The following is a 21,918-nucleotide window of genomic DNA, read 5'->3' on the forward strand; positions in this document are numbered from 1 at the left end:
GTAACACCCACGGAACTGGCTGTCTACCGACAAAAATATCTTATCCAGCTACGCATTTGGCTGCTTTCCCCTTTATCACCAATATTTTTGTCTCAGAAGGGCAAGTCCAGTGTTTAAACACACCAAAAAATGTAATGATGAAGGAAAAGATCATGCCAAAAGTAATTTGTCCACAGTAAATCAGTAATTAGGGGGCCTAGATGTACTTACTGTGATAAGCCAGACGGTCCTTCACTGATTGTATGCTCCCCGTCTACCCTGTAAAATTATGATCATAAATGAATTATATACAATTGCGTCTTGCACAACCTGCATGGTGTAACCTCCCCAATTATTCCAAGTGGTATATATTACGGTTGGGACCTTTACATGTTTAAACAGAAAAGTCCTAAATCTGTTTACAGATTTTCCCAAACGTTTAAACAGAACCCCCCTGTTAATTAGAGGTTTGACGTTTTAATTGACAAAATCTGGTGTTCATTTTTATTGCAAACAATGCCCATAACATGTAATCTGATTTTAAGAACATTTTACTACTCAAAGGAATACCATGAATTCATCTCCAGAACTCTGTGTCAACCATGTACATTGTACGCAATTTGTTGGGTTTCAAGTTTCCAATGACACTTAAACGGTATGAGAAAGTTTTCTAAACATTTTTAATAATAATAATTCACAACCACTTGTAAAGCGCCCTCTATCTAGCAAACTATTCCAAGGCACTGTATTATCATTATCCCTGCACACTAGGCTCACACATCATCTGAACATTCCTGAAACCATCTCAGCTCCCTGGGGAGTATACTAGCCTGATGCTGCCATTTTGGTGCAAACGGCTAAACAACCGTGTCTGCCCTCACAGGTAACCATTTAAGCCATTTACTCCCGGGTGAAGAGAGACACATAGGGGTAAAGTTACCCAAGATCCCAACATGCTGCCACCAGCTGGATTCGAACCCCTAACCCTATGATCAGAAGCTACATGTACAATCCCTAACCACTGGGCCACATGCCTCCTTTTTCAAATTAAACGTAAATTCCCACCATTAGAGTATATGTACAGTACATGCAGTGTGTATATATTAAAAGTACACGTACATGTGCATGTAAGTTGTAGCAGACATATCAAACTTAACCAACAAAGTTCACCACTGCTCAGGACTCTTGTGAGGTGTGTACAGTTTTGTTATTGTTTTTTGAGGCCAATGAAATATGTGCTCAGCTATGACAGAACGATTTTGCTGCCAGATTCCAATGATAGAAAGTTTTTTCAAAATGGAGAGAGGGCAGGCAGAGATACAGTGAACATGTACTTCTAAGACTGTTTATGGCTGTTCAATCATGAAGAAAGCCTTGCTGTATAAACTCTGATTAATCCCATCCAAAATATAGGCCATGTCTAAAACCAGCTTCTGCAGCTAGGTCTATTGTCAGGGCTTCTCATCATATTTCCACTGGAGTGAAGACCAAGACCTAGCTCTAGACAACAGGATTTGAATGCAGCCACACACATTAGGGCTTCACGTAAAAAAAAAATAAATGCTACGGAACCGGGCAACTTTCAGCAAAATCACTCTCAAGTGCACTGTGCGGCCAAAAAATGATCGATGAAGCCTTACTCTATTCTTCTTGGTTTTTTAGCCTGTGAGATGCTGACTTCTTCTTCAGGTGGGATATACTCGTACCGCTGGTGCCTCAAATCCTGCGGCTGACCGATGTAGCATTGGGAAGCATTTTGTCCAGGGTTCCCCTGATCTGAAGTCTGTTGGTGGTGATGAGAGCCACCTCCACTCTTTGGTTCAAAAACTGGCGCATTGGGATTCAGGCCAGGGGGATATGGCTGAGGGTCGTTGCTGGGGGGCTCTAGGGACTGGTGTGCAGGGCCGGGACGAAAGTTGCCTTGCATTAGAGGTGGGTACGCCCTCCCTCTCTTGGGCATGACACCTCCGCCCCTTCCTCTTGTCTGGCCTCGTCCTGGGACCTGAACTTCGGGGGCCCATCCTCCTTGGATCCGGCTCATTGAACGCTTTCCTCTCCCTCGGCTCTGCTGTGAAAACATGAAGAAGTTCCCCCATCGTGGTTTAGAACTTTTTCCCCACAAATTCACTCGGCTTTCAGTGCTGAAAGTGTAAAACTGTTAGCCAGTATTTGAAACAGGGAGATTTTAATGTTCATGTAGACATCATTTCATCTAATATTATGCCAATGGCTGACAACACGTGAATGATTTACTCTTGCTGCTTCTTTGTACAAACTGAACTGTTTTGTAAACACAGATAATTCTGTTCATTTAAGCAATGAAGCCACCTTAGATCTCTCCACATCCCTTAGATTCACAACAAACTTACCATCCCACCATTATGTGATGGTTTAGATGCTCGACGTACTTCTTGAGCTGCCATAATTAATTAAATTAATCAATGTAAAGGAGGCAGAGTCGAAATCTTGCTTCTTGGGATGAATCTACCAAAAATTTCACAAAGAAAAGAAAAACATAGAAAGTAAATATGCAATCTGATTGAGAAGATACAGAAACTAAAGGAAGAAAAAACGAAAAAAAAAAAGTTGCATTTACATGTAGAGTGGACTCAATCCCGGCAAGCTAGTGGGTTTGCAGAGCTGTGTGTGTACCAATTGGACTATCGCAATACTAGTGTGGAAACTTGAACCATTACAGACTGGTGATGATAATTGTGCAATGCCATAACTATGGAATTGGGAAGTCGCATATATTATCATGATCATGGTTAAAATGACATACAGCCAATTTAACATGTTTGATACAAAATCTTAATGGAAAGTGTTCCATACACGGACAACACTAAATTTCCCTTCACCCTCCTATGCTGAAGTTACTCTTTGGACCACTTGGTAAACACCTCAAAGGAGCACAGCTGTGTCGTGTTGTGCACTGCACCAACATGCAAGAGAGTGACCTTGGGCACTTAAACATATTTGTGCTGTAAAACTAAAGGAGGGTTAATAAGTTGTTAAAATGTTATAACAGCCATCAGAAAGTGACATGTGCAAAAAAGTGAAATTTAGCTTAGAGAATTCTGAAGTTACTCAGAAACACTTCATAGGTCTGTGCACAGGGGCAACTGTTGTCCATATGTGGAACTCTTTCCAGTTTGAATTTAAAAGAAAGTCATGACATTTTTAGGCCTACTGCTTTTTATACAATTTAGTTTTTAAGATCCTTATCTGGATGTAAAGTGCTGATAAAGGGCTAGGCCAGTTACTGTAATAGACCTAATTGGTGTCGCAACTAATGAACAATAAACCTTTTCAATGTTTGCAATGCATTAAGGATTTGACAAATATGCAATGCATTTTATGCACAACCCTATGGGAGAAGTGTACCTGCACAACGTTAATCTGTCTCCATTTCATTTCACGCTCCATTTCAAGCCATCTTCTTCTGACACAGTGTTGCATTATTGGTTTGAGACAAAGATATTTACAAACTTTGAAGTTAAAGCTGGGAAGAAAAGGAAAATTGGGAGAATCCCTTCCAACAACCTCACTTTCTGGCATGAACTACTTTGACTAAGATCGTGAATACCAATGCCTGGTACTGTCCAATCAAATTCAAGACTTGTTGTAGCTCATTTATCGATCCGTAGTGACCACTCACATTCATTTTCAGACTATAGACTGTCGTGTGCCCTTTAAAAAAGACAATTTAGGATGAATTCTTCTTCTTACAAACATTTAAAAAGTTACTTGAAACTGGTTCTTGTATAATCTGATAATGTAAAAAATATAGAAAACTTTAAATTGATTTCTGACTGGTTCATCTCCCCCATAAGGTTGTGCATAAAATGCATCGCTTGTTTATCATCCAAACCCATAATGCACAGCAAATGTCGAAAAGGTTTATTTCTAAGGCCAAAATAACCATGAATCCCAGATGGTCCGTGATGACACAGTTACCGTGACAAGTATTAATATTACAATGGTATTTGATGTAGTCTACCACAAAGTACTAGGACTAGGGGTCTTCTACATGTACTTCTTACTACTGCCTGGCCTCCTACTAGCATGACTAGTACTAGGCCTACTACTAGTAAAGTTCGTGTACTACATGTCAGTATGGAGGAAGAGGGGACATCCTTCTTCCATGATGTAACTTAGGCCATGGTAAAACAGCTGTAACTTGCAAGCTGCATCATGGTCATATGCATGGTCATGATGCACGCACCGAGCATTCACTTTAATAGGGCCCTATTCCTGTACAAGGCCAATGAACAACAAAACAAGTTGATCTTTTCAAGTCAACTCACGACTCGTTAGATGATGCACTTGTATGAAAATGACAATCCCATCTCCTCGTTCAGTACTTATTAATAAACACAATGAATGGAATTGTTGCTCATCACCGGCCTACATGTGTACGTCATGGGAATTCCCTGTTAACAAAGACAGCGCCCCCTATAGACTAGATAAAGGTGGTAAGCGTTGCCGCCGGCCATGCCAAGCCTGCCAGCCTCGATTTTTTTCCCCGCGGCGAGATAGTATATCTCGAATTTTTTTTTTGCGAATGGCCCTTATAGTTATAGTGTCAAAATACATGAACCGCGGATTTTCTTCACATAGGTATGGGTGATCAAAAAATATGAATTATTCATTAGGCCTATTGCTGAACTCCAATGACCCAGCATACACACGTGCACACACACGTGAAGATATGACGTAGAGTGCATACGGTACACGTACACAGCAGTACATACATGTACATGGTGCCGGCCGGTGCAGGAGCTCGATGGAGTAGGACTGGATCACGCATTGGACGCAAACACTTAAGAGTAAGCCTTTCTCCTTATTTTGTTTCCGAGGATTTTTCTACAGTATGTTATCGCCAGCACCATGAATACTGCGTTTTCGTGTGTGCCAGTGTACCTATAGGCTACAGCCATACCCCTAGAACTGTGGCATTGATGTCCACCGCGCTTCCATGGCCAGCAGGGGCGCGGCGGAAGTCGAACCCTACAGACATGACAGACAACGTATCAGTGATCACGTACGTTAGTTCTGGGGGTCATGGGGTACAAGTATGGCGTAGGTTAGCTATACAGCGTGCTGGTACGTGTACTATTGCTAAGGGGGGGGGGAGTCCCTCTTTTGGGGGGAGGGGGATTGTACTCCCACAACTGTGAGTCACACAGAATATACATGTACAGGTACATGTATATTTCACCCCCTACTCCTAAGGGGTGTCAGGCCTACCCCAAAGCCAGGCCTACATGTATTGTATGAAGCTTCTGCCTGTCAAAGAGGCTGAGCGATAGGGAATGTACGGTGGTTGCTGTTTCATTTAAATGGGACACATTTCTTTTTTGTGCATGGTAGTAAACTGCTTTCTCAGTAATGGCAGTCATAATTATCCCTTGGCAACACCTCCTCTGGCCATTAAGTTGGCAAAAGTCAACTTTGGCATACATGTACTGTACATATATGTAATCAACATTGTGTAACATGATCAGACAGAAATTAAAGTGTTTGTATTTTGTTGTTTCTTTTGTAAATTGCCTTGTTTGTTTCTTGTAAATGGCATGCCTGCCACAAGCACTGCTTTTAAGTTTTGCCACCTCTAGAAGCCTATTATCTCATACGCTGTTAGTTCTGATATTTTGCCATTAGCATGATTAGGAGGAAATAAATTGAATTGAAATTGGACTCTCATAAACTTGTTTTTTGCAGTGTCACAGTACAGAGTGCTATATTTCAACATTAAAGGTATGTTTTGATGTGTGTGGACAACTTAACTATACATGCATGTTTACGTGTACTTTTCACCTGAACAGTTCTCAGAACCAATAAACCATTTGCGAATTAAATTTGAATGAAATCTGGTACTACACTGAGTTATCTGATTGCACATAAACATAACAAGTTGAATCCCCGGACTAAAGACATTGTTACTATACCTCGTGATTTGGGGCAAGCCTTCGCATAGCGACCACCATCTCTGGAATGGACTGGTTCCTTTGTGCTCTTCTTATCCATTGAGAACAGTGTATTGTTGCAAGGTGTCAACTAAGTACAAGCTTGCCCCGAATCATGAGGTATAGCAACAGTGGTTTTAGTATGGAGAATTCAACTTGTTATGTTCATGTGAATTTAAAGAACTCAGTGTCTCAGATTTTGGCCCAAGTTTACTCGCAAAAGGCTTATTTGGAGAATCATGCCCACCTACTTGAAGCAGTACACATGTTCTTGTTTACCTTTTACATGTAGTTTTGCCATTTTTGGTTTGACTTTGAAATTTCAGTTTAGTCTCAGTGCTGGACGTTATTTACACCTCAGTCATGCCATCATGCCAACAGAAATAGGATAATAACTGATTGATAGGGACATCTGGCTACATGTAAGTGGATAGGCTTTCAAGTTGTAGCTTCTGATCATGGGTAAGGGGTTCGAATCCTGGTAGGGGCAGAGTGACCTTGGTCAATTCATTTTTATGGTACATGTGTAAGGGCATGAAGGGCATTTATGTTTGCACGTTTTGGAGTAATAGTTTTTTGTCATTTTCTTCCACCATACTTTTCACGTACCTGGCTTTGTATGTCAGGCAAGGCCCAGCTGATCCGACTGCTGCTGCATGACCAGGGTATTGCATTCACCGATGATGTCATTGACAAGAAAGACTGGCCAGCTATGAAACCCACTCTGAATTTGGTAAAAACGATCCTTTTTAGACTGCTTTTTCCAGTTACGGGTACTTGATTAGATTGTATGTCTACATGTATTGGTATAGTCTTCCCTTTTCATACATAAAATGTAACTGGTTTTACCTTATGTATTTCGGGTGCATTACAGAAGTTTGAAAGATTTTAAACTTAAAGCCACACATTCTTGATTAAAAAGTGCATGCATTATTTTAACACTGCAGGAAAACTACATGTACATGTAGTTTGAAGAATCATGACCACCTTGCATGTATATACAGGAAACTTGGGACATATGGAGCAGCTTTGGTGTAAATATACATTTGCCCTATATAGAAGTTTACATTTAAACGATGTAAACGTTGTTCAAATACAACAAATTGCTTAGATTCATTTTCGTGCACTGATGACATCAAGCTTAACTTTACCTTTAATCCCAACTATTCAGACTTCAGGTGCATGTTATAGATTGCTGTCATGTGTATCCATTTGCCAAATGGCTCAAACCTTGAAAGCTGAGTTTTTAGAAATCTTCATCAAAGTCAACCCATTTAGAAGCAGCATATCATTTACACTTGTGCATTTCCAATTCAGAATTTGCAAGTGCTACCATATACATCAGTCAAAGCTTTTCAGAGTACAATGTATGGCTTTCCATGGCCGTTTTCTCTCATGTTGCATCACTCTCTATGTCAGTTCAACTGGTCAAAATGTCCCACAGATTCCATGAGTCTGTCCCTTCATTGAACAGGAATGTTGTATTCATGCCAGAATACTGAATAGCCCTGTGTAGATCAACAGTACCAACTCACCTTCGGCTGGCTGCGACAGCTCTGATGACATCTCATGATGCCTGGAGCATTTGTAGAATAGGGCCCGCTCATGCATTACTTTCTAAGTGCTATCCAAAGATCTCCCTTTTTGTAAAAATACTTCTTGTTGTGTGCCTTATGTCATTTTGTTTTTGTCTTGTTTTTGACACAATTCATAATGCAAACATTTTGCTTTACTATGTCCTTTGCCGGGCAGCAGACGTTTCATGCTGAAGGTTTGATTTATTGTGGTTTCCTTTCAGGCATTTGGTCAGATGCCAGCTTTTTGGGATGGTGATTTCCAACTAGTTCAGACAGGTGCCATACTGCGCTACCTGAGTCGCAAACATGGTAGGGCTTAATAAGGTCATTTAAGGGCCTGTTTGGAATGTAATCACCAGGGATGTGTTTACTACGTGTAGTTTGTGCAATAGAGGGATCCCAATATGACACTTTTAACATCGATCTGCGCACTTCCGCATTTGAAAACGAGGCTGTATGTGTCAGGTTCAATTCTTAATACGATCAGACGATTGAAGTAAGGAGTCAAGACACAAATACATAAAAGTACATGTATGTTAAATTCAGACTTTCCAGGCTGCAAATTTTTGTGGAAGAGTCTTTCAGGATGACTCTACATGTCAAATCAAAAGAAAGATTAATTGCAATTCACCACGAACTAACATACCAACGATGGTCATGTATCTGCATGTGCAGTGGGCGTGGTTTAAACTGAAGTGGTGTCACCCTTAAGCACCGGTTACTGCATTTCATTCATTCATTCATTCGAATTGGTTTATTAATAATCATGCCTCGCAGCGTCAGCTGAATTGAACATGATTTACAAAGTTTAAAACATCACAAACTATAAACTATTAAACATTAAAACATACCCCATCGCCCCATCTCCACTTCGCCTCATTTCCACTTCGCCCCGTCTGTGCTCGAGTGTGTTACAAGCACTAGCCTCTTCAAAAAATGGTCGAAAGAGGAGTTCATACATGTAAGCCTGTATAGAAAACTGTGGCATTTACAAAATTATTGTCGCCTGCGTTGTCCGTGGTGAATTACATATGGTTGGACTACTGCATGTAGTGTGTCGACTCAGCGGGCGCGCGTGACAAAGTTTAACACAGAGAGCCTCGGTTTCGATGCTGATATGCACAGACGGCGCTAATGTGAAATCCCTCTATATTGGTATGCGCTGTGTAAATCTTCAGGGCTGATGGCATGCCAGCTTTGAATACATGTTGCACTGTTGATTTTTTCTGGCATGTCTGGAATACCCTGATTACTGGTCTTTCTCTGCATGGAGTACATTTGCGAATGAGAGTGTGCTTTCTGAGCACAGTAACAACAACCTCCCTTTCTGGCTGATATTAGTATGATACTACCGAAGTAGACACCTGTCGCTCCTCAATTTACAACAAATACAGGTAATACTTGTATTTGGCGTAAATTTGGAGGAGGTGATATGTAGATTTGCCATTATGTATTTAATGCCAAGCAGTTATTGTTTGAGCGACTTCTCTAGATTTTGTCCTGATGTGCAATGATTTTTATCCCAAATTTTGGACCTGTAGAGGCTTCAAGGATATATGCAATAATACTCTCTGTTTTTGGTCATTACTTGTCATTGTTACTTTTAAACGTTCTCTTGGTTTTTTGGTTTTTTCTCCTGGCATTTTTTATGAGCACATATTTTGATGTGTTTCAGGTATTTAGGCTAATGAAGATTTGTTCATTTATCACCAAAGCCTATTGTGTCACTTCTAGAGTCCTCAATTTACAGCTATATCAGCACCAAAATGTTTAAGATAGTGCTGCAGCCGAACCACCGAACCAAACCAAAAATCATCGAATATGGCACTTTGGAACCGAACCGAACTAAACTGGTCGGTTCGGATATTCGACTTCAATATGGCAAGACATTGATAACTCAAGGAATGCATGCAAGAAAAACGTGATAAAAAAGCAAACACAATGAAAAATAGATAAAGAGTTGTGCTGCACCGGCACTCGGCACATGTGGTTGTTCACACGTACTGCTTTGCAGTCACTTTGCCCCATTTCCACGTCGCCCCTAACCACTTCGCCTATTTCCACTTCGCCCCGTCTGTGTTCGAGTGTATTACAAGCACTAGCCTCTTCAAAAAATGGTCGAAAGAAGAGTTTATACATGTAAGCCTGTATAGAAAACTATGGCATTCACAAAATTATTGTCGCCTGCGTTGTCCATGGTGAATTACATATGGTTGGACTAGCATTTGGTATAATTCTCATCCTCTTCAAGTTTATTTCAAAGCGGTATACAAGTCTGTAGACATCGTTCTGGTAATTGTCGATGCATCGAGATGCAGGTGCCCGGGCGCGGATAAACCTCGGCGCGCTACGGCAGGAAAGTTTGAGGAAAAATGCTCACTTCAACTACTAGCAAAAACAACCTAAAATTAAACTCACGAACACAGAAAACATACAGACAAGGCACTGAGTTCTGTGAATTAACTTGAAGAAATCTTTCATCGTCGATTTTTTTCCGATGTGTGAGGTCACGTACACATACGGCCCCACGAGATGAATAGACTGGCTGCCACACTCCATCACGCAATCTTTTCCATGCGGGAAGCAGTGCTTTCCGCACGTGTTTTCACCTCATTGACAGCAAAAACAAAGAGAACTTGTGAAATTAACAGATTCACATGCATGTTGCAAGTGAACTTTGGAAAACATGTAAACTTGAGCGTTATAATGGGAAAAAAAGTTGTTCTGAGGTGTTTGTGAAGACGGAGAGAAACAGGATTATTTATTTGTCATATCTTTATTAAACTTGTTTTCTCTAAGTAGCTGATAAGGCCTTTGCAAGTTGGATTCTCCCACCGTAATGTGGTTGCTTGACGTCAATGTTTTTATTTGTTCCATCTAGGCCTATGCCTAGGTGGTGTTTCAATGTGCATTATGTGTACTTGTCGGAACCGAAGTTCAGCATAAAAAACTTAACCCTGTCTGAACTGAACCCGAACCTTTGCACCCACATGTACATGCAGCACTAGTTTAATATACTTTGATATTTTATATTTCTGTACGTGTAGATTCAGCTACATAGAATGCCGGTAGAGTAGACAGTACAGTTTTCAAATGTATTATGTAAGCAAAATTTGGGTGAACAGCTTGAAATCGTTCGAACAGGTACATGTAGAGGGTTTGCGGATACACCATGTGGAAAATATCCTTTTGAGTATGCGTGGTTCTGAAAAGAACCGGTTACTCGACGTTTCGGACAGTGAGTGCCCTGTCCGTCTTCAGGACTGATGCAATATAACTGTGCTGCTGCTTAAATGCTGTGGGTGATCACTGAGGCATGGCAATTGGAATCCAAGCTATCTGGGTACTGGGGCGTGAAGGCAGGAACTGTGTTGAGAGCTGCTGTGGCTGCTCACTGGCTCGTGTTGGGGTGCTGGAGAGAGTGCCAGGTATAGGGGACCCATGTGGCACTGAAGGTTTGGAGTCCGTAGGTATAGGGGACACGTTGGACGGGGGGGGGCGCTAAATAACACTTATGTTGTAGCCGATGTCTTGGGGGACCGTCTTGTTCTTGAAGATTTCATTGGCCTTGCGGATACGTCGAGGATGTCTTTGCTCGATGCTGGCGATGAGATATGCTTCATGCCACTTGATTGCATGGTCTGTTTCATGTGAATGTTTAACAATGGATGACTTCTCGTAGTCTCCCCGTCGTCCATGTGCTCGGTGTTCGTTGAGTCTAGTGGTTAGATCCCTGACTGTCTCTCCGATGTACACTTGACGGCATTCACAGGAGATCTTGTAGACGCTGGGTCTACAAGATTGTTTGTCCTTGTGTGGTTGCAGGGGGTTTGCTGGGTGTCGTGTGGAACACTCTGATACCCTGTCTCTGGAGGATGTGCTGGATTTGGTGGGAAGTGGGACCTATGTATGGGAGGGTGACTGAACTATGGTGTGTGTGGGGTTGACCTAGGGTGGAGGGGTCCCATCGGTCGGGGTGAGGTGTAAATTGCTGGGTCTTGACTTGGCTCTTCTTGAATCCGTTCCGCTGGAGTGCCGTGGAGATGTGGTGGAGCTCGTTGTTCAGGTTGCGCTGGTCACACATGTTGTATACGGCGTACAAGGGTGGTGTTGACCGAGTTCGTGATCTAGGGGTGGTGAAAGGAGTGCTGATGGAGGTACCAGTCTGTGTGGGTTGGTTTCCGGTAAACCTTGCGGGAGAGGGTGCCATCAGATTGTCTGGATAGCTCCACATCCAGGAAGGAGATGGTTCCATCTCTTTCCAGATCCATGGTGAACTGGATCTTACAGCAGAACCCGTTGAGATGCTTGAAGAAACCATCAAGCTTTTCCTGGCCGTGTGGCCAGATGACGAACGTGTCGTCGACGTATCTCCATCCAGACTCTTGGACAGGAATCAGCTGTGGCGATGGCTATTTGTTCAAACTGTTCCATGAATATGTCAGCAAGAACCGGGGATATAGGTGATTCCATGGAAGTTCCGCTTGTTTGTTCGAAGAACTTGTGTCTCGCCACTGGAAGCCAGTGGATGCCAGGCAGGTGCCGAGTAGGTCTTGGATCTGGGTTGGTTGATTTGCTCTCTCTTTGAGTGATGGGTCTTGGTCTAGGCGTTCTCGGGCGATGGTGCAGGCGTCGGCAGTGGGGGAGTCGGCAGTGGGGACGTTGGTGAAGAGTGACACCACGTCAAAACTGACCATGATGTCGTTAGGTTGCAGGATGAGGTCTTGGATAAACTTCAGGCCTCGATCTTGGGGAAAAAGGGGGCAGGCCACTTTGGCCTTGCCTTCATCAAATGTCAACAGGGCACCAGGCCAGCTCAAGGGGGCACCAAGGCCAACTATTTTGAAACCTTTGATTCACATTTTTGATAACCAGTCATGTCATGAGTAGGCCTATAAGCTATTCAGCTCTTGTACACCATGCCATCCCGTCTCAGTAAAAGGCGTTTATCATGCTGCTATTATTTGTCGCATTCCAAGTACAAAACTGTAATGTTCATTTTTTATTAATTACAATTACCCAGACGATTTTTTCCTTGCGAATCCAGCCTCTGATTTAATGCTTGCTTAGATTTTGTATCCCTTTCCCGTGAGAATTCAAGTATTCCTAACCCGCTTAAACTAAGTTTAAAATATGAAATAGTGTTTATCCTCGTATTTCCTTTAAAAATGTTTTCTGTTTGCTAAATGGTTACGGAAACCCTGGTCAAGTCGGCATCGTAAAACTCTTAAGTCGGCCTTTTGATAAAAGTACCGACCGTGTGTTGATGCATTTCCATTGATAATTTTTAAGTGGGCCTCTATAAGCCGTCGTTTCATTCAAGTCGACATGTTTTCTCGGTTCCTTTTCTGTAAAACCACAAAAAAATCCTCGGTATAAAGAGGGCTGTAAACAAACAACCGATTTCCGGAGCTTCGTTGTCGATACTGACGTGGAGTAGGCCCACATTTACAGTGTACATGTACATTTCGTGCGCACGTGCGCGACGACAAGGGCGTGTCCTCAATATTTGCATCAATACCAGTACCCCCACTAGTACACGCGCATGGGCTCTGTCCCTTTTTGGGGGTCGCCCTATTGAACGAAGTTTTACGTGCGGGTGGCCGGCCCCCAAGATCCCGCTTGTACACGCGCCGCGCCTGTGCATGACATGTGTGCTGTGCATGCTAGCATTATGTCAGTACAAACGGCATGCACGGGTCATCCTCCGTACAGACGGAGCGATGATCAAAATCGAGGACAAACGTACCTGAATTGACAACGAAGATGAAATAAACCAGGGCAGATCAAAGCAATTAAACTGCTTCAATGAAATATATGGATGGTATTAAGGCAGCACGCCACGTAAGTCAGTAAGTAGCGCATGTCGGCATTTCGAAGTCTTTATTTTTTCGAGTCAAGACTGAGTGCCGACTTTGCCGGAGTTTACAAGTTTATAAATACTTTATCCCTACTTTTTCTAGAAAACAGGTTTTCAAGCTTCTGGCACTTTGAGCCCTCCTGTGAGAAAGCATCCTTTTAGCGTTTCTTTATACGATCGTGCGATCGCGACTGCATGATTTTGAGATAATAGGCCTAGGCCTAGCGATTGGTCAAAACTTATTCTTAACACAATAAGCGCTCGCCTGGTTTCCGACTTTGTTGTGCAAATTTGCATTCAAATTACGCTGCTCACCAGTGCAGCGCTGATAATGATATCCAAGGCTGCGTTCTCGCGGTTACTCCCGATAACCCGAGTGTGGATACGCGCGCATTACACTCGGGTCAAGCGTATACTCCCGATTCTCTGTGATGGGGAGTATACTCTGGCTGACCGGAGGACGGTACTCCTGCCGTTCGTGCACTCGGGATAGTACTCGGTTTAGCACGAGTAGCTCGCTCGAACGCAGCCCAAAAGGTTGAACTCGCCCCAATTCGGAATCGCACTTCATGCATTGGCTTACATGGTACACTCTCATGACACATACAGCCGGCTGCAAAGGGGGAAGGGCACGCTGGAAAAGGTGGTCGCGTGATGGGAGTTTTTTGGAAGGGCTTACGGCTAACTTGGAAGGGCACAAGGCCAATTGCGGCGGTAAAGATCGAGGCCTGATAAACTTGAGAACTGCTCCAAATTCTTGATGGGGTGTTCCGTGTTGCCCACCAGCGGGTACAGGATCTTGGCTAGGTGCTTGGCGACGTTGTACGTATGACCTCCCCGTGATGCCACAATGGGACGTAGGGGGGTGTCAGGTTTGTGGATTTTGGGCTGACCGAAGAAGCGGGGACATCTGGAGCTTGAGGCACAGAGCTGACGGTACAGGGTCGTGGAAATGTTTCCAGATCGCTGCACGGCGAGAGGCTTGCTGTTCAATCTCTTTTGTATGGACGGTGTTTGACCCTTGCGGAGGGGGCGATATGAGCCCAATCCACGGGATGTTCGACACCTTGCTGTTGTAGTCAGACCTGTCCATGATGACAGTGGCATTGCCTTAGTCAGCAGTTAAGATGTGTATTGACTCATCCCGACGTTGCTTGTTGAGGGCCGACTGCTCATGCCTTGAGATGTTGGCCTTGGCAGGCTTGTGGTTCTTGAGTGCTTGGCTTACTTGTAGACAGACGTCATCAGCGATGGATTTTGCGAGATGGTGTAAGGCTGGTCTAGTAGCTTGGATCACTTCTTTTCTTCTGCTGGCAGAGACTTGGGTAGAGACAATGCGAGAACCTTGGTTTCAGTTTCCGTCAGCTTACGTTGACTGAGGTTGACTACTGTTTGTTTTGTGAAAGCGGCTTGTGAACGGAGATGGGGTTTGGTGTGCGTAGGGCCTAAGGATATAGGAAATCCTTTTGGCTTCGGTCTTGGACTGAGATTGTGGGGTGCGGGACGTGGGGATATAGATGATCCCATTGTCCAATTCCCCACCGTGTTCTTGCATTGGAGGTTCCTGAACTTCTTGATTTGGCAGCGGCGGGTTCTTCTGCAGGTGTGGTGACAACTGGTCTTGGTTAGTCGCTGGACCTTGTTGAAGTCTTCAGTAGACGTGGTGGTGGCTAGCTCACGGTGGAATGGCGGTGATCTGTTTGTCTAGTAGCGATCTGTTTGTCTAGTGAGGCTAGCGTGGATCTGCTGGAGGAGATGCAATGGCGGTGCAAGATGAGCCTGGATTTCCTGAGGATGTCTTGGGATTTGGTGTTGCGCACAAGGTCATGAATCGCGACAGCGCTTGAGGAAGGTCAAGTTGTTGATGAATCTGGAACGCTTGGTAGAAAGGCACTCGTACTTCTTGAACGTTGACGACATCAGCACTACCCAAGAGTTCTATTATTTTGAAAGCACACCTTTTTCATGTTTCCCACGAGGAGCATTTCAGTGAATTTTTTGGTGACCTCTTCTCTGCTGTATATTTTGCTACAGGTACATATGGATCCAATGACACTGAGGCATCTTTGATTGACATGGCTTATGACGGAATTGAGGATTTCTACCAACGTTATATTCGTATGGTGTATGATAACTTTGTAAGTACACTTATAGACTTTATTTTTCCTCTTTGCTGGAAAAGCATGTACTGCAAGAAATAACGTGCATCATGTTCCAACTTAGCACGTTTACCCGTTTGCTGCAAAACGTAGATGTACAGGCAAGGGGGGGGGCATTTTTGTTTTAATTTGTCATGTGCCTACTTATGCATTAAGTATTTAAATTGATTGAGGTTGTTCTCTGACTTTATCATCTCAGTTCAAGATCAGCATGTGGACCAGTACAATGCATTCTATGCACCTACCCTGCATTCTATATCACCTCTACCGAGAAGTTTGTCTGGCATTAGATTCATCATTATTGCATACACGTACATTGGTATTTTATTTTCTCTGCAGGCAAATGGAAAAGAAAAATTCCTTGCTGAGATGGTTCCTAATGTGATTCTTCCAACTTTACAGGTAATTTCAGGGCCCCAAAGTCCTTTTCTCCAGTTCACAAGGTCTAATGTAAATATCCAAGTTGTCAGCTTATTGAAGTATTCAAGAGACTGATGGAAATGGGCTAAAATGAAAAAGAAGTCTGATCAGCACATACCTGTACCTGTGAGGGTACCTACAGTATATGTGTTGTACATTTGATTTTGCTAGCTGTGTGGTCTCTGAAACTGTTCATGCTGTACCAAATAGCACCTGAAGAACAGCTTTATGAAATCCTCCCCTGAAGGAAAACAATACCCATTACTCAATAAAAACCTCGTGTAATGTATGATTGAAAATTAAACAAAGTCTGCTGTTCATTTAAGTGTAAATTCAGTCATAAAGCTGTGACATGTTGGCAATTTTTTGAGGCTCAGTACTCTTTGGAAATTTCATTTTCTTCCAGAAACTGCTGATGACAAATAAGAGCGGTGAAGGTTTTCTTGTTGGAGACAAGGTAAGTAGTCCAGTTTCTCATGAAATGCCTTTTCACAATTCATGATTGTCTTACAGCCCAGCAGCACTACTATCACCTTCAGATTTTGTTAGCGTTCTGAATTGGAGGAACTCCTTTACCTTGAAAGAACCAAAATATTCTCTTCAGGTGTTAGGAAATGACTTTTACAGAATCCATTTTATTGTCACTTTCCGTGCCGATAATGCACAATGATAATGCAGTTAAGCATACAAAGGCTTCTGACAAATGTAACAGTAATAACAAAATTTCACTGACTGCAGTACATGTACTTTACTCTGTGTAAATTAGTGCTTTACTTCACTGCTGTATTAATGTTTCCTGTAACTGCCAGTTTATTATGCAAAGGGTCTTGCTTTGAGGCAAGAGGTGGGACTCCTGGTCACTCTACTTAAACCTCTTACACATTCCTGGAAAAGCTTCCAATTTGGAATTTTTGTCCGTTTTTTGCCTCCACAGATATCCTTTGCAGATTACCATCTATTTCAGTTCCTGGATGCCTTGATGGGGCTTTCTGCCTCAGCTTGTCTGGAGGCATTTCCAGTCATGAAGGCCTACTATGAACGCATAAAGGCCCGACCAGGCATCAACAAGTTCCTTGCCAGTGACCTGAACCAGAAGCGGACTTTCAACAACGCCGGCCATTAGTACAGTGGCAACTGGTTAGTTAAAGCATTTGCACCTGAGATTTGTATTCAGTCTCCTTTATTTTACAGAACAGCATTCTTCTTTGCCTGTGGACAATAATATAGCCGTAAGAGTCCCAAATCCTCTGATTTCAATATGATTTTTACATACACCCTATGGGGTTAGGGATAAGGAATGATCGTAATCATGAAACTTGGAGTCAGAGGTTTATGAACCTATATTTCTTCACAGCTTTGTTACCATTTGTAACTTGAAATAATCACTTGCTGTATTACATGCCCCTGAGAGTCAAGTAATGCCTAAAGCAAAATTGACATGTAAGATAATTGAGATTTAAACTGCTTTTTTCCCCACTTTCATTTACATGGAAAGGGTTAAGCAGATACTATTTGCCAACCTACACTGTGTGCATTAGGTGAGTATCCCTTTATTCTATGAAAATGAGCATTAGTGAAATGTAACTTGTGCATTGGTAATCGAGAATCACTATACCGAACGACCTCTATTGCAAATATATTTTGTGGACCCCGTCGTCTTTGTTAATAAATTAACACCCCTGAACAAGCAGTGTAGTGGTCCAGCACTCCTTGAAGGATTGGATATTTCTCTCCGTATAAGTATATACATTCTGGAGTTTTTCGGCCTTTCTACAGATATGTACATGTAGCATTTCTTGACTTTCATATCGCTGTTATTGAAAAAAATATATATTTGAAGTCATCATGTTCACTAGGGTTCCCTATCTTTAATTTACGTGCTGTTTAGGCATAGAGGAAAGACACAGGAATTTGAACTGCCCAGGCTGTAACATCTGGCCAATTACAGCTTTCTGGCATGCCTGGTAAGTCCATAGCCAGAGCGCAGCGAACGCTTGTTAAGCACCATCTGTTTTGCAACCACGAAACCCCTTTGTACCCTGTGATCACCGCCGCTATTTGTTGCTGGTAATATACATCCTTAAAACTAGTGCACTGAGGTAGACAACATCAAGTTTTATGCTTGCGCAGTTGCTTGCATTACACTTTGTGCCCTAAATGTATATGTGCAGTCATTGCCCTTAGTGACTACTTTCTTTTGGAGTTATTTTTGGAATTAATAGCCAAGTTGTTTATAAGAAATTGGGTTTTATTTGAATCATTTGTATTGTGGCATTTGTACAAAAGGGTATTTTATGAGATTTCATGATCACTCCTTGTTATGAACTTAACCGTCCACTGGTGGTCAACATGTTGTTGGCCAGACTTGGCCAAATTCGTTCAAAAACTTCGAAAACTGATCCTTTGGAGAGACAGAATAAAGTTACAAACATTGCATGGATAATGGAACCGTGTATTGTAACTCCTGTGTCCTTCCTACATGCCTAGACCCACCAGAATCGGAGTTAAACTGCCTGAGGTATTCCTTTTATGTCTAACATGATTATTCTAAATAGTCTCCTTTTGTTTAGTAGTTGGTTATATAAGGATTTGAATTCCCAGTCCTTGCAGAGTGCCATATTAACTTGTGTGGGAGTGGTGGTGTTGAGGATGAAGCTACATTTACGTTGAACATGATGGAGACTGAGACCTCAAGAGCTACCTGACCAGGAAATTTACCGAGTGCCCACCATTTCTGTTAATTTACTACGTTGTATTACGAATTGCCAAGACCCGAGGGTTTTTGGCCTGGCACTCTCAAACTTTTAATTCACATGGCATGCATTTTCACAGCATGTTTTGAAGTATTTGACCTTATTCTGTATGCTTTTCATTGATGACGTTTGTATCGCCATATCAAGTTTTTCTTGAACTGGAGTTTGTTCAAAATGTTCGGTTCGCTTAAATGCGTGCATTCTGTACAGTTTGGTTTATAACACGCGGTTTTCAGGCTGTGGGTTAAGTTCATTTTAAGGAATGAATTCCACCCAAATTTTTAATATCGTTATTTTTGTATAGTTTGAGTCTTGTTTGGTTTTGTTCATAATTTTTGTTATTTTTGTTTTGCTTTGAGCAGTTTGCAATTTTTTTATTCCATTTAAAATACTTCATCTGTTCAATTCATTCAGTTCAAAGTTCATTCCTGGTGTTGGTATTTTGAAGCCTTTTTAGAATTAAAATATGTTTAAAATTTCTTAATCATCAAATATCCAGTTGAATTGTCAGATTGTTATTGTTTGTCTGGTTTGCGGTATTTCTGACCGCTGTCGCATTTTGAAAAATCACTTTATGTGACAACTAGTCGTCACTAATTTGTTTCAGCATGATCATACACCTAATTTCTTGTATTCCTCGACTTTTTGTTAATGCACCGGTTTTTTTTTTCTTCAGGTCACCAAAACGCTTTATCACTGCTTTCCTCTTAATGTCATCCACAGGAATTTTCTAAGCAAATTAATTTTATTTATAACAAAGATGGTAAGCAATCACTATGGAATTCGCGCGTCATCCGTCGTCCGTCTTTTCTTGCTTTTTGTTGCGTCCGAATTCTGCAATTTTCCAGTTCCATATATGCCATTTTCCGTCGTACGTCGCCCGTCGTGCGTCGCCCAGCGCTTGTCGCCTTTTTGAGACTTCAAGCAAGTATTTTTTAGGGAATTTTTTCCCCATAAAATGTTTAGGCAAACTTATCCGCAGTGCAATTCACTCTTGCCTACTATAATCAATTTGAGGCAAAATAAATTGCAGCTTCAAATAATTTATCACCGGGGGACATGGGAGGCCCCTGTCACTAAGTGGGTCAGTAGTGTTCACTTGCGGTTGCTGGCCCGGTGATTTAATGCCTCGAACTAGTTACTGGCGTGACCTTAAAATGTTAGTAGCTCTGGAGAGAGTTACTCCCGGTCACTTTTGCTTGAGCAACCGTGGAGTTCGGTTGGAAAGAGAATATCTGTCTGTTTTGCAAAAGCAGTTTTGCTAGTTATGCCCCGCGCCAATTCCAAGCGTTGGGCTCCTTCTGGGCCGATGGATGGAGCGAAGCGTTCTTCGGGGCGGCCGCGCAAGTCTTCCCGTCAAGACGCGTCGGTGGTCGGGGCCCTTGCAGGGTCTAGTGCACTGCAGCATGCATCGCCCGGTCCGGATACCACTATTATACCGTTGGCTGCTGTCGGAATGACTCCAGACAGTGTGAGTGTTGAGTCTACCCATGCAACGCCAGCGCCCGCTACCATCAGTCGGCCTAGAGGGAGTTTGGCGCAAACTTTGGAGCCGTGTAAGTCCCCTGTTGCTACTCCTTTTGAATTAGCCCCGCAACCCTCTTCCAGTTTCATGCCCTTGGTGTCGGGAACTTCAGCTCCAAGCACATTGTCAGTCACCTGACCCCTCCACTGCCGCCAACCCCTGGATCGATTTCGGGCCTGGTCGGCGCTCAGTCGCCGGGGTTGGTCAACCTACATGTACATGTAACGACTTCAGCCGCGGTCAGTGCAATCGCCCCTTGTGTCGCTTTGCGCGTCGCTGCTCCACCTGCGGGGCATTTGGCCACCCCGCAACCCGTGGTCGGGGAAACTCACAGTCTCGCGTCACAGCACGGGTGCTGGCAGCTGGCACCAACCCTGGTAAAACTAAGTAGTATGCTTCCTTTTTTAAGGGCTTACCCTAATACTCGGGACTCCCACATTTTGCAAGAAGGTTTTTTGCGCGGTTTCCGAGTAGGCTATTCAGGTCCCAGGGTTAGTACCTCTGCTCGTAATTCTGCATTTGCTCGCAAACATCCCAACATTCTGCAGTCAAAAATTGATCGTGAAGTTGTTTTGGGTCGCGTTGCTGACCTGTTTTGTCCCAGCCTCTTCCTCATTTCCGTTGTTCATCTATGGGCCTGGTGCCCAAACAGACTCCGGGTGAATTTCGGTTAATCCATAATTTGTCGTCCCCTGTCGGCAAATCGGTGAATGATTTCATTGATCCCGGAGACACCACCGTTTCATACACGAGTTTTGATGAGGCGATAACTATGATTGCAGGTGCCCTTACGGCTAAGTCGGATATTAAGTCGGCCTTTCGTTTACTTCCCGTCCATCGAAGCGATTTTGATTTGCTTGGTTTTTCCCATAATGGCCAATTTTATTTCGATAAATGCATGCCTATGACCTGTGCTATATCCTGTATTGCGTTCGAGTGGTTCAGTACTGTCCATGCATGAGTACTGTACTCGTAAGGTGGCTGAATCTACTAACATTGTGCATTATCTTAAATTAAATTTCCTATTCGTTGGGGCTAGTCATGCCGAGTGCGCGCGTTCCCTCAAATCTTTAAGAGTAGTTTGTCAGCGACTTGGGGTACCCATCGTGGAAGAAAAAACCGAATGTCCAGCTACGCACCTCACTTTCCTGGGTTTAGCGATCGATAAGGTTTCACGACAGATCAAATCCCGACTGATAAGCAAGTTGCTTTACAAAATACGGTTGTTAGTGTGCTCGATCAGAAGAAAATCACATCGCGCAATCTTCAGTCCCTGCTAGGTCGTCTCAATTTTGTTTGTAAGGTGGTTAGATCTGGTGGGGCCTTTCTCCGTCGTTTGCATGATCTAGCTAAACCTCATCACAAAATTCCCATCACTTCAGGTGCCCGAGGAGACTTGCTGCTGTGGTAGCAGTTTTTGTCACATTTCAGTGGAACGATAATATTTCCGGATTCGGTATAGCACAATAGTGACCAATTGCTCATGTACACTGATGCTTCTGCTGAAATTGGTTTTGGGGCTTACTTTGCTGCGCATTGGTGTCAAGGGAAGTGGCCCGAGCATGTAAAAAGTCAGTCCCTTTCTATTGCCTGCTTGGAGTTGTTCCCCATTGTGCTAGCGGTCCAGCAGTGGGCTGTCCCATTGCATAATAAACGCGTGATATTTTGGTGTGACA

General features: G+C 43.0%; 2 protein-coding genes across 6 annotated transcripts; one reads left to right on the top strand and one right to left on the bottom strand.

The window, feature by feature from the left end:
• Positions 1–206: 206 nt before the first annotated feature.
• Positions 207–4,426, bottom strand: LOC147795469 (uncharacterized). The gene is made up of 4 exons (XM_087131853.1): positions 4,287–4,426; positions 2,349–2,463; positions 1,620–2,047; positions 207–258 (listed from the first exon to the last, which is right to left on the bottom strand). Exons 2-4 carry the CDS (start codon positions 2,400–2,402, stop codon positions 207–209), a joined length of 534 nt encoding a protein of 177 aa, XP_086987979.1. The 5' UTR covers positions 2,403–2,463; positions 4,287–4,426.
• Positions 4,427–4,686: 260 nt separating this feature from the next.
• Positions 4,687–19,178, top strand: LOC147795470 (glutathione S-transferase-like). 5 transcript variants are annotated; one of them, XR_015423869.1, is made up of 10 exons: positions 4,687–4,808; positions 5,704–5,739; positions 6,575–6,681; positions 7,747–7,834; positions 15,420–15,523; positions 15,884–15,946; positions 16,371–16,421; positions 16,899–17,101; positions 17,460–17,502; positions 18,566–19,178. XR_015423869.1 is itself a non-coding variant. In XM_087131851.1 (9 exons), coding segments are annotated over exons 1-8 (639 nt in total). In that variant the 5' UTR covers positions 4,687–4,807; the 3' UTR covers positions 17,088–17,101; positions 17,460–18,420. The 5 variants fall into 5 exon arrangements, 3 of the variants coding, with proteins under 3 accessions (XP_086987977.1, XP_086987976.1, XP_086987978.1); XR_015423868.1 differs by lacking the exon at positions 18,566–19,178 and adding an exon at positions 17,853–18,420; XM_087131851.1 differs by lacking the exon at positions 18,566–19,178 and having other exon boundaries at positions 17,460–18,420.
• Positions 19,179–21,918: the final 2,740 nt, after the last annotated feature.

The sequence above is a fragment of the Acanthaster planci genome, unplaced genomic scaffold (assembly GCF_054643075.1).
Source record: "Acanthaster planci isolate LZ-2023a unplaced genomic scaffold, COTS_SCS Contig21, whole genome shotgun sequence".
NCBI lineage: Eukaryota > Metazoa > Echinodermata > Asteroidea > Valvatida > Acanthasteridae > Acanthaster > Acanthaster planci.